General features: G+C 46.2%; 1 protein-coding gene across 1 annotated transcript in view; it reads right to left on the reverse strand.

Moving 5' to 3' along the window:
- Nucleotides 1-3,239: 3,239 nt before the first annotated feature.
- Nucleotides 3,240-12,669, reverse strand: part of MICAL2 (microtubule associated monooxygenase, calponin and LIM domain containing 2) — a 215,152-nt gene continuing 205,722 nt past the window's right edge. The window contains exons 36-37 of the mRNA XM_060303498.2: nt 9,890-9,963; nt 3,240-6,561 (exon numbers count right to left, since the gene is read on the reverse strand). Coding sequence (XP_060159481.1) covers nt 6,377-6,561; nt 9,890-9,963 — 259 coding nt within the window. The 3' untranslated portion in view covers nt 3,240-6,376. The remainder of the gene's footprint in view (nt 6,562-9,889; nt 9,964-12,669) is intronic.

The following is a 12,669-nucleotide window of genomic DNA, read 5'->3' on the forward strand; positions in this document are numbered from 1 at the left end:
GAGTCTGTCTCTGCTTTCATCTTTGCTGGGGAAGATATTACGGCTTTTCATACTTAAATGTTTCCTTTTAGGGAGGAAGGTTAGAAGTACTACATCTGATGGGGAGATGCAACCGAATCACCAGGGCCAGAGAGTGTCTTCAAGGTGTCCTTGAAGAACCATTGGCCAAAAAGATCTGTAAGAGGCTGGGTATTTGGTCAGCAGAGGCCAACTCAGAGAGTCCCAAAAGGTAGGTGACGATGCTCTGAGAAGTGCATTTCTTGGTCTTGTTTACTGCTTATATCTCCTCCTGTGGAAACTGCCCATTCTTTTCCGTTCTGCTGAGACCTGAGGTGTTGTTTTCTGTTTCTGCTGTCGGGATTTGAACAGTTTGAGATTCACCATGGCCATCCCGACTCTAAAGTTATAGGCTAGCCATTTCCATTTTAAAATTGGAGCCTATGTAGGGCAGACTCACTCTCGCAAGGAACCTGCAAGGTAGGGAGGAGGGGCGGGAGGCAGGGAGAGAGAAGGGAGGGAGAGAGGATCAGCCCCACTTCACAGATGAAGACACTGAGGCACAGCTGAGTTGTTCAATGCCATCCAGTGAGCAGTGTCAGAGCTGAAATCTGAGCCCTGAGTTAGTGACTCATGCTCAGCTTACCATGAATAATCATACTTGTTGATTTTTTCTTGAGACACACACACACACACACACACACACACACATTTCCCCCAAATTCTTAGGGAACCATTTTCTGCTATTCTGGCGATAGGCAGGGGACTGAATTCTTGTGCCTCTGGTGTACGGGGAACTGATGCCCTGCATCAGGTTATTTCAGTGTCACACAGGCCCCCGAGTGCTGTTTCCCAGTGAGCCCTGTATTGCTCCCCTCTCCACCTCTGCGCACTCTCTGTAAGCACCTGCAGAAGCCAGCTCGCTCTCAGCTGGTTCCCAACACACGCCCTGGTCCTTCCTCTCCCATCCCTTTGGCCCTGTGCTCTCAGCCCCCTACCCTTGGGACTGGGGATTGGATTGTATAGTGCAATTTCGGGCAAAAAGTCCCCTTGGGGGGTGGGTCCACGGCAGTGCGTCGGCAGTACCTGATCCCCCAGGATAAAACAAGATGCCTGTTCCTAGAGTATCATGGTTACTGTGAGATTTTTGTGAGCAGTGGTGGAGGTTAGGTAATTTAACTGTTTAAACGATTGTTTTTGTGTTTGAGTATATATAGATGTAGAATAGAAGGAAAAAAAAACCACTTCCAAGTGGCAGCTTGGGCTTTTAATGCCAGATTTCCCTGAGCAGGGCTGGGCACTGGCGTGTTGGGAGAGGGTGGCAATGAGAACAGATCTAGGAAAGGAAGGGAAGGAACAGGTAAGCACGAGGCACAAGTGTGGGTGGGGACACAGAGAGAGGTCATACGGCCTGGCGTCAAGGGCCTGGGCTCTAGAGGCCAGCATCTGGGCCCAGCCCCAGTTTCACCACTTTGTACCTGGACTACCAGGTGAGCTCCTGGGCCTCTGGTGTCTCCGTCTCATCATCTCAAAATGGGGCAATGTTTATCTTAAGGATTTTGTTTTCAGAATTAAATGGAATAATGCACCTCCAGAGCTTATTACAGCACCTGGCAGGTGAGGTGAGCTGCATTCACAGGATCTATTACCGTTATCAGGGTCAGAGGGCTCCTCAGGGGAGCTGTGACAGCATAGGTCTTGCTTTTTTTGTTTCTAGAAAGGAGCTGGGAGAGGGAGTGAGTGTCAAATTACTCATCCTGCCCTGAAGGCTGAGGGGTGGTGAGAGTAGCTCTGTGGGCAAGTGAGCCCCAGCATGGGCGCAAGGAAAACTTGCAGGATGCCATGGAAGGTGGCTGGTCTTTCCCTTGGCATGTGAGCGCTTGTGAAACAGGAGCTCTCATCTGCATTTATGTTTACTTTCTGTTGACGGTCAATGTAAAAAATGAATCATTTCAAATATTCCACCAGCAGACAAGCGCTTCCAAACAATGCGGGAACTCAGTGTGAAATGATGGGGAACAGACACTTGACTCACCTGATGCGGCAATTCTGGTGAATCATGTGCTCACGTTTCATGAATTTGCAATGCCGGGATTAAGAACAGAAACAAACAAATAAACCAAAAACTTCAGTCCTGAAAGGGTGTGAGTTGAAGGAAGGGGCCAGCTCTGTGCAGAGGGGAGTATTCCTGTTGCATGAATGAAATACAAAACCGGGTTGTACCGGGTAAGAGAAATGGGAGCTGGGACAGGAGTGGCCCCCTCTCTCCCCCTCCCCAGCTCTGAGAACAGCTTTCTTTGTTGAGAGAATACACCTGAGGCAAGCCTTCTTCACTTCTCCTCCCACTCACATCCAGGTAAGTCCTGCCAGGTGCCCCGGTGGGAATAAAGCATCCAATGATACTTCACAGACTCCTACATGAAATCAAAGCTTTGCTCACGTCCTTTCACTGGAATAAAGAAATGAAACGGACGCTGCCCTCAGAGGTGCCAGACCAAACCCGCATGTTTGGATTCTTTCTACAGAAAACCATTTGTTTTGGGTTCATTTCGGTATTTATAGCAGTGCACATGTAACACATTTCAATCCACGTGAATAGTTCCCAATTGCTGAAGCAAATTAATCTTTCACAAGCCACTCAGCAGTGAGGTTAGAAGATAAACAGTAGGTGAAACAGTACACGCTCCCCTGTACGTGGACCTTCTTATTACAATAAACTCCTACATTTGAGCTTGCTACATCCAATGACTGCCACTCTCTCGGTTCATGTGGCAGCCCCAGCTGCCCCCTGCCACCTCTGCCCTGCTGAGGGAGTTCTCTCATCAACTGCCTGGGTGAGACATGCTGCCGTTTTCAGTTTGGAAGGAAAAGCCTGTAAATCTGCTTCCTGGGAAGGCAGACACTGCTGAATCGTCATCTGCCTCCAGAATGCAGGAAACATCAATTTCATTGCAGCTCGTCAGAGCTGCAAACACCTGCCACTTCCTTTCTCAGTTGCAATTAATATGCTGCATCTCAACATCCCTTGATTCCAAGCAGCCTAACACTGCCGAAGTCCAGGTTTAAATGAAACAGTATAAGCTGAGGTTATTTTTCACAGTTTTAGAAACATGAACTTGTGTTTTTATTGCCAAAGAAGCACCACAAATAGTTGGGGAGATAAGTCTTTGTGCTTGAGATAAATGTGAGAAGAATAGGTTGATGATTATAATAAAAATGGCTCTTTATTTTATTTTTTTTATTTCTTTGGGAATGGTACTTGTTTATCTTTGTATTTACTTGCGGGTGGAGGAATAATGTTCTTTCTGTATCCTTACATCTAGCACAGGGTTGCTGAATCCCACAGGTATTTGGAAGATGTTTATTAAACACATAAATAAATGAATGGTTTGGGAGAGCAAGTTTAAGAACGGTCCTCTTGGTCCAGCTTACGTAAAATTCTGAAGTTTTCATTGTGAGCCTTTTGGTTTAACTTAGAAGCTGTGTGAGACTACGAAATGTGACCTGAGGCTGGGGCTTTCTGTCTCATTCAGAGTCCTAAATGGCTCAGCCTTGATCACAAGTGTTATTTTATGGGAAAATGAAGGCTCTGTCTGTTTTCATCATAATCCTACCCATACCGTATACACAGAAACTGTCTTCAAATGGTACAATGTTTTACCTTTTGAGGGTCTTAGAACTTTCTCTATTGCAATCATTTAACATAGTTCAACAGCCACAATATTTGTATCCTTTTGGAAATGATCATTAAAATGTTTTTTAAAAAAAAAAAATGGTTTTTAAGTACTGGGAAAACCGAAAGCCCGTGTAAGTAGAAGGCTGTTAAATATGAGGTCTGTGTTTTAACTTGGCCAGATAAGACTCAGCCTTAAACGGCAGAACATAATCTTTGGAAGAGAAAGTGAGCAAACTGCTTCTCTCATCTATCAACAGAATACTGGGGCCAAGAACCACCTTCTTTCTTGGCCCTCTTGGGAGAATCTTTCTTTTAAACCAAAACAGAACAAATTAAAATAAGTGGCAATTAATCCTTTTGCACAAAAACAACCCAGACACTACACATCTGAGCATCATCTGTTAAACGTATGCAAGCAGCAAATGGTGACCGGGCTTGAATAATTCTACCCATTCTAGAAGGAAAACTGAAGTTGTGTATCTTTCTTAAAATGAATTAACATTCCTACGCGTCTGTAGTCTTACCTCTGAATGCCTGATGGCAGAAAATATTATCTTGACCATCTCCATAAATCTTTAATACTATACAACTTATTGCCCCAAACCTCTGGGTTATTTGCATATTAAATAGCTTATATACCAATAGCTTAGTGCTAATAGGTCTTCTCCAAATTATAACACAGGAAAACCAGAATAATGAGGAAATCATATTAGCCATTTCCACCAAATACACAAATAAATAAAAATAGATAAAGTGGCACAGTTTTCAGAGAGAGAGAAATAGATGCTTGTATGTATTTCCTAATAATAGAATTCAGGCACTAGAAGACATGATTATTAAAAGAAAAAAGAAAAGAAAAAGAAAAAGGAAGGAGAGAAGAAAGAAAAAGAACTACAACCTTTGGAACTTGGTATATGCATGGAAAGGTTGTGTTTTAATACCACCCAAAATGTGGGCTGACTCAGGAAATCCAAGCGCACTTCTAATTTCCGGCTTCTCAGCTGACCAGATTGGTGTGCACGGACAGCATCTCAGACAAAAGTGGTTTATGGGTTAACTTATACTGAGGTAAGTTAGCTCTCCAGGCAGTTGCAAAGCACCATTTGTCCACCAATACATTTAAACACTTGTAGAAATGACAGGCCAAACATACAACAAAGAGTTCTTCAGTCTGTCTCGTGTCAATGATGGACTGACTCCTCAAAGAATCCCACTGAGGGAAAACAATCAAATACTTTACGACAACAAATCACCATTTAAAATCTTTTCTTTGGTTCCCCTATGAACAGTCAAGATGTCCCAGGAATCCCATGTCAGTGCACAAACTCCATCTCCCAGCTTTCTTTTCACATTGAAAATGTCATCAAAGAATCCATTACCCACTTTGGGATTTGGTAAATGGGACCACTGCTCCCCACTCCACCTTGAAGGCAGAGGTGGCCTTGTCTTGTCATGGATTTCCTGGGCAATCCCTGGAGACAGTGTCAGAGATGTTTAGACCTAAGGCCACCACTGAGGAGCACCCCTCACCTGGATCACTAGAATGTTCGTTTTTAGTAGCAGCATCAACCTCACCAATATTTTATCAACAAATGAAAGAGTTTTATAATACTTTTTGCCATTACCAATAGTTACAAAAAAAGTGCTTCAAAATTATTCATTTTCTAGAAACGTTTTACACTATGTTGCAGCGGCAATAAGGAGAGTGCTCTGGGGGAAAAAAAAAGCTTTTCTAAGCCAACAGCATTTGGTGTTAACTAACAGTCCTGCTGGTATGAAGTCAAAGTTTTATTTCCTTTTTTCCTTCTTGTTTTTTTAAATAAAATTAAGGCTCAAATGTTCTATTAAACTCTCATTGCTTATGTATATTATATTAAGGCTTATAACTACACCTGGTAAATTAAATTCACCCTGGATTGAATTAACACCTGCTATATGAATTATTTGCTTTATGTAATCAGTAATCTCAAGGTTTCTTCTCTTTCTCTGGAAACACAATTTAAATATTAACCTAATCTTTAAACTGCGGCTGCTTCTTTCTGACATTTGGAAACCGGTCATCCATGCAAAAAAAGGCAAATATGGATATATTAATGAAAAGGCAGCTTCTTAAAAATCTTTAGATGTGTAACTCAATGAATTTGGGAAGGGAAAATGATGAAAGCAGCAGGAAAATCTAACTCTGTGTCACTTTCTACAGAAAACAATGCTAGTCATCTGCCACGGTCACCTCCAATTTAAGAGACCCACTGAAGTTGACTGCCAATTTCAAAAGAGTCTTTGTATTTTCTTCATTATAATCTCTGGAAGGATCTTGGGCAGCTGGAGTACATATGAGAGGATCTTAAATTCTTTTAAAAATATTGCAGGGGGGCCTCCCTGGTGGCGCAGTGGTTGGGAGTCCGCCTGCTGATGCAGGGGACACGGGTTCGTGCCCCGGTCCGGGAAGATCCCACATGCCACGGAGTGGCTGGGCCCGTGAGCCATGGCCGCTGAGCCTGCGCGTCTGGAGCCTGTGCTCCGCAACAGGAGAGGCCACAACAGTGAGAGGCCCACGTACCGCAAAAAAAAAAAAAAAATATATATATATATAGCAGCATGGTATAAGTTACGTTCCAGGTCTGACATATCCTGTGAAAGGAAGAAGAGAGTGAAGGGTGCTTGGCCTGATCTGGGTCTCGGCTTGCTCCCTGTGGGGCTTCCTCATGTCCTGCTCAGCTGACAGCCCCTGGAGAATATGAAGCTTTCAAAGCGCTGGTCTTCAGCCTTTTCTTGTACACGTTGTTCCTCTAAGGAATCCACCAGTTTGTCCCTTTGCTCAATTACTTGCATCATCTCGGTGAGTATTTCTTGCTCCTCATTCAGATCATTCTCATCTTTCTGGCTCTCTACAGAAACAAACAAACAAACAAAAATAAGTAAAAAATAAGAACAAACTAAAACACCCACATTGGACTTCAGGTAAGATTTGACCCCAGGAGAACTTTTGGCATGGGCATTCTTGACTGTTCTGGACTTGTTCTGCCCTTTAATTTCCATGGAGAAAACAAGGAAATGAATTTAACACCAGGGACCTGCCCTCCAAGTCACAGATTAGAAAGGTGGGTGCTTTGTGCTGCTGTCAGCTCGGTTTTCATCTTGAGACTCTATATAAAGTGACGGGGAAAACCCCTTTGTGAGAAAAAGAAGTTAATACCAGCCAAGTCCTGCCAAGCCCTCCAACCCACCCTCCCCTCACAAAAAAGAAACCAACAAGGCAACACAAAGGCAGTTTCCCCTGAACATGTCTGAGCAAAGCGATCTGTGAGAAAAGTTTCTCAGTAAACCATCCGCGTCAGTGGAAGCTATTTCAATGATGAGAATCCTTTTTTCATTTGTAGTTAATGACGAATTGCAGCCTTTGAATAGAGACCAGGCGGCAGCCAAGTGAGGTTATGGCTGGCCGCTAGGAGGATGTTTCCACACTGTGACTATGCTTCTCCCTGAGTACATGACCTTCTTCCTAATTGGCCCGAGACATTCGATTGCCTCAGGGAGACAAGATTTTTATAAAAGGAAGGAAAAGAGTAAGAAACAGGTAGTAATGACTTTCTGACACTCAAAATAGGATTTTAAAGGCAGATTTTAAATCTTGTCAACCAGATTATTGCCTTGGGAGAAGACTCTATAAATTCTGTTAGCTCTTCCTACTTAACACACTGGGACTAGGTGGTGGGCCGGATACCAGAGCAGAGATGGTACCACTGTCTCTTGCATCAGGCTGACTTCTGAGAACAGTGTCAGGAATAAGGTACATATGACAAAAGGGAAATAAAGAGGCACCATTCTCTTTGCAGCTCATGTTTGATGGGAGGGAGGAGAGAGAGGCCGGAGAAGATAAAGGTGAGGGCCCTGGGCTCCAGTCTCTCCATTCTGGGCCTTGGAAGCCCCCAAAGAGGCAGGGAATGTCACATCATTTGATGGGAGCACTGGGGGGCTGAGGGACTCTTGCCCTGCCCCTTGCTTGGAACTCTGGGAAGAGGCCAGCTGGAAAGGCGCCCTGTGTGTAAACGTGGGACAGGTAGAACTTCATGGCTGAGCAGAGAAGAGGGGTCTGGGTGTGGCTCCCCAGATCTTGATCTGCTGTGTGTGGCACACATTGGTAGAGCCTAGAAATGTCCACTTGCCCCAGAGGTGCAAAGGTAGACGGCCACTGGGCCTGCCATGGGGCTCCCCATGATGAGGGATGGAGTGGCCTCACAGTGGAGACTGTCTGGCCAGGCTGAGTGGAGGATGTGCTGAGGTGAGGCTGGGCGAGGCCAGGAGTGAGGCTCCAGGCACGCTGAGAGAATGGCCAGGCTATGGGTCAGGCCAGCCACACACCTTGGCTGCAAATGCCAGCAGAGACAGTGGCAGCCTGATGACAGGAGACAGCTATGTGGGAGTCAATGAGTCAGAGAAACCCACACAGACTTCCAGTGCTGTGAAGTCACACAAACCCGCCTCTCGCCATTACCTGGAGGTCACCTTAAGAATCAAGCAGATGCAAGGGGTGGCAATCTGCAAGACTGAACATTTTCATCCCCCAAAGACTAAGCATTTCCTAGAGGGATGGCATCAGCCTAAATTATTGCAGCAGACTAAGTTTACCAGAGAGGGATAAAAAAAATTCCCTTTCCTCCCTCCCTCCCTCCCTCCCTCCCTCCCCCCTCCCCCTCCCCTCCCCCTCCCCCCTCCCTCCCTCCCTCCCTTCCTTCCTTCCTTCCTTCCTCCCTTCCTTCCTGCCTTCCTTTTCTTCTTGATAACTAGTGGTATGAAGGTTTCGTGCAAGATGACAAGGCAAAATGAAGAAGCCATATTTTTTTGTACACCCCAGAAGAGTGAGAAGATGTATGACCATCATTCTTTAGTAAGAATTAAAAAAAAAAAAAGATTCAGAAGTGACTAATGGAGTCTTTGGTGGTATGTATTTTACCACCCTCATATGGAGCAAATTAAAATTTTTATGAGATGTGTAAGTGAGATATTAGTTATACAGTATGGTTTGTTAATTTAGGTACACTTCAGTATTCATGCCCCTTATTTGATTATCAACACAAAAAAATTAAAATTCCTCTCTCAGTTTTGGTTTGTCAATGATGGAACCATCTGAGCCCCTTCGGACGAATAAAAGATGATGTATGCCACTTTTATCCATTCTGTACAGAGCAGTTCTCTAAGGATTTTGTTAGAAATAGTTTTCTACTGCTATAAAGAAACAATCTACAAACACTACTATGTGAAAAAGAACAGGAGACCCCCAAGTCTGTGATGATCTGTTCCCAAGTCTTAGACCCACCATTTACGTTGAGCATGCTTTTTAAGTTCTCAGAGACTCAGTTTTCTAATCTGTAAAATGGTGATAAAATACCTAAATAAGAATGATCATGATGAAAATGTCTCATATTTACTAAGGGCTTGCTCTGAAGCAGGTAACCCATAGGTAGGTGCAATGTTCGGTCCATGAGGTATACAGAAATGATTTAACTTGCTCTTTCAGACGTAGGTCTAAATGTAGGAAAGCCATGCATGGATCTGGCCCCCCAAACATACAGGCACAGAACAGAGTGAATATGCCTCGCAGGCTGGAGCCTATGAATGCATAAATCAGTATATGGTGTCAATTAAGTTTATTTCAACTCTCCCTCCTTCATGGTGGAAATAATTTTCTCATGTGTGATGCCCTGGCCCAGCCCGTGGTGGGAAGGATGCTTCCTTTCCATTCCCCAGTGCCTGGCAGAACCAGGCCTGCCTTCCTCTGTGCTCCCAAAGCACGTAAGTCATGACCCTCATCTCACTGTGTCATAACTACTGGTCTGGGTGTCAGTCTCCCGAGTGAGGCCACAGGGCAGGGCTGCTCTTCTCCATCTGCCAGGCCCACTCTAGATTCTCAACAAATATTTGTTAAATGAATGGAGGGATAAGTGAATGAATGCGTGACTAAATGACTTTGTTCCTATTAGCACATGGGATGGAGCTAAATGCTGCTCTCACGGCCCCAGTGAATGAAGCTAAGAAGGACTTGCTGTGCTCTGGTGGGGGCAGAGGAAGGCTGGCTTTGTGCCCCCTCTGACTTCCAGGCTGGTGACACAAGGCAGGAAGAGCGCTCCACTCTGCAATGTGCAGCATGTTCTGGTCACGTGTCTTCATGGGGGAAAACGTCTTTAACAAAGGCCCCAGACATATCACCATACTCACCCTCCTTGAGCATTTTTTCTCTTAATTTCTGCTCCAGTCTGCTTTGATGATCTTCTAATTCTAGTTCTCGGGCCCTGGGGATGAGAGAATGTTCAAACTTCGTAAATACTGGAGATCTGTGTAGAAATATGGACTAACAAACCCATTGACCGTAGCGACTGCATTCTTTTTTCCTTATTAAAACTGGGGTCTTGGGGGCTTCCCTGGTGGCTCAGTGGTTGAGGGTCCGCCTGCCGATGCAGGGGACATGGGTTCGTGCCCCGGTCCTGGAAGATCCCACATGCCGCGGAGCGGCTGGGCCCGTGAGCCATGGCTGCTGGGCCTGCGCGTCCGGAGCCTGTGGTCCACAATGGGGGAGGCCACAACAGTGAGAGGCCCACGTAACGCAAAAAAAAAAAACCACTGGGGTCTTGGAATATCTCAAAACTGAAAGTTTTGCTGCTGCTACTGCTGCTGAGATATGCTGGACTCAAGAGATGATGGGGAGTTGTAATGTGCTCTCAGCAAGCTTTTGGAAGGCCACCCAGGACTGGATTGTGAAGAAATGACTAGAACAGTAGAAGCAATGACAATCTGAAGCTCTCCTCTCTTTTAGGGGCAACGTGACTTCAAGTATCACCTCTAACAACTCCCAGATCGCTGACTGTGGTAAACAAGAAAACAAGGAGGAAAGAGGAGTGAGACATTCTGTCCGGGTGGAGGCAGAATACTAGACAGCTACCCATCTGGTTGTAACTGACGTGGGAAGAAGAATCAGCGATGTTCTGGAGGAGTAAAGCTGGAGCGCCGGGGACTCAGTGTGTCCACCGACAGAACAGCAAAGTCAAGAAGTGAAGTTAGCTTTCGGTGAAGCTCAGACAGAACTTCATGACCTTTCCATGGCTGGGGATAGCCCATGTGTGTCAGAGTATGTGTGTAAGCTTCCCACAAGCTGGGCCATGTGGTAATGTGGAGGTTCTGCAAACCTTTGGGAGTGCAGGTCTGGCGTTCTCAGGAGAAATGAGGACCACAAATGGATGAGGCAGGAGTCAGAGGTGATAGATGAAGCCACGTAATCTCTAAAAGGGAGGCTACAGAGCAGCGGTTCCCAAACTTTTTGGCACCAGGGACCAGTTTCGTGGAAGACAAGTTTTCCACAGATGGGAGTGGGGGCCGGGGGAGCGGGGGAAGGTTCAGGCGGTAATGCGAGCGATGGGGAGCGGTGGGGAGCAATGGGGAGCGATGGGGAGCGATGGGGAGTGATGGGGAGCGGCAGATGAAGCTTTGCTCGCTCGCCCACTGTTCACCTCCTGCTGTGCAGTGCAGCCCGGTTCCTAACAGGCCATGGACCAGTACCGATCCAAAGCCCGGGGGTTGGGGACCCCTGCTATAGAGGAAAAAAAGGTTTGAAGACAGGACCTTGGGAACACCTACATTTAGAAGCCAAACAAAAGAGGTAGGGCCAGGGAAGAAGCGAGCAAAAGGTTGGAAGGGTAAACAAGAAATGCAGCGTCACAGAAGCCAAGAGAGGAAAGTTTCAGGAGAGAAGAGAGAGATCAAGGCTGTCCAATGCTACAGAGACACTGAAGAGGGTGAGCGCTGAGTCTAGGTCCCTGGGTTTGACGTGGGGGGGGGGGGGCTTCCCTTGCAGCCCCACCTGCAGGCTGCATGTGTATCTGCTATAGCTTTGGGTCACTTACTATACCCTGTTGTCGCTGTCATTTTTACTACTTCTACTATTACGTGGGCCAAGGTCCATGCTTTGTTCAATACTCTCCCTTTTGTTATTGACACTCAACTTCCCTTGGCCCACTCTGGTAGCCAGTGGAAACGCACCACTCAGATCTTCCTTTAAGAGAGAACTCTGGAAGGAGTGTAGTGTGTAGTGAGCTGACTGCTGTGGCAGAATCCACTTCACTGCTGTGCTGAGGCCACACTGTCCCTGAGCAGCTCCAGCCAGCGAGCGAGCACAGTGGTGGTGCTGGAGCTGGGCCATTTCTGCCCCACTTCAGACTCCTCGGACGGGCAGGCTTTGCTCTGGGGCTCCCTTCACCTGGCTCAGGGCTGCACTGCGGTCTGAGGTTCCTCCTGCCAATTCTCATTCCCTCCCCTCTCCTTTTACAGATGTCAGGACTGCATGGGGTCTGAAGACTTCCCTCTCACTCCCACTCCCTTTCTCCTTTCTCCCAATACACCTCTTGTACTTCTAATTCTGTCGTGGCACCTGCTTTCCCAAGGGACCCAAAATGACACACCAGTGTAAGACGTTTCTCCTAGTTCAGGCAGGTCTTTCTCCAAACTAAAACCTATCCTTTACCAGAGCTCCCACCTGCCTTTGTCTAGCTCACACATCCGAGTTCTCCGCCTTGGCCTCTGGTGGAGGAGAAAGTTCCCTCTGACAGCGTACCAAGGAGTGACCACAGTCACTGAGCTGTCACCACCCATCTGACCTTTGCCGGCAGGGCCTGTGCACTGACTGCTCCTCCTACAAACCTCCATGGGGCGCTTGCTATGTTTTCTCATTCCTCTCATGCTGTGTGCTTGCGTGTCTGTCTCCCCTGAAACCATGAGATCCTCGAAGATAGGGACTATGGCCTGTCTCATCTCTACTTCCACAGTACCCAGCACATTTCCTAGCACATGGAATGTGCTTGATACTTTTTTGTCAATGAACTTTATAATTCACACCTGGACCAAAGGCAGACGATACAGTTGTATAAAAAGGGCTTTGTAGTCAGGCGGAGATGGACAAATTACTTAGTTGTTTTGAGTCTCAGCATGTACATCAATTTTAAAAAATA

Source organism: Globicephala melas, chromosome 8, assembly GCF_963455315.2.
Source record: "Globicephala melas chromosome 8, mGloMel1.2, whole genome shotgun sequence".
Taxonomy (NCBI): Eukaryota; Metazoa; Chordata; class Mammalia; order Artiodactyla; family Delphinidae; genus Globicephala; species Globicephala melas.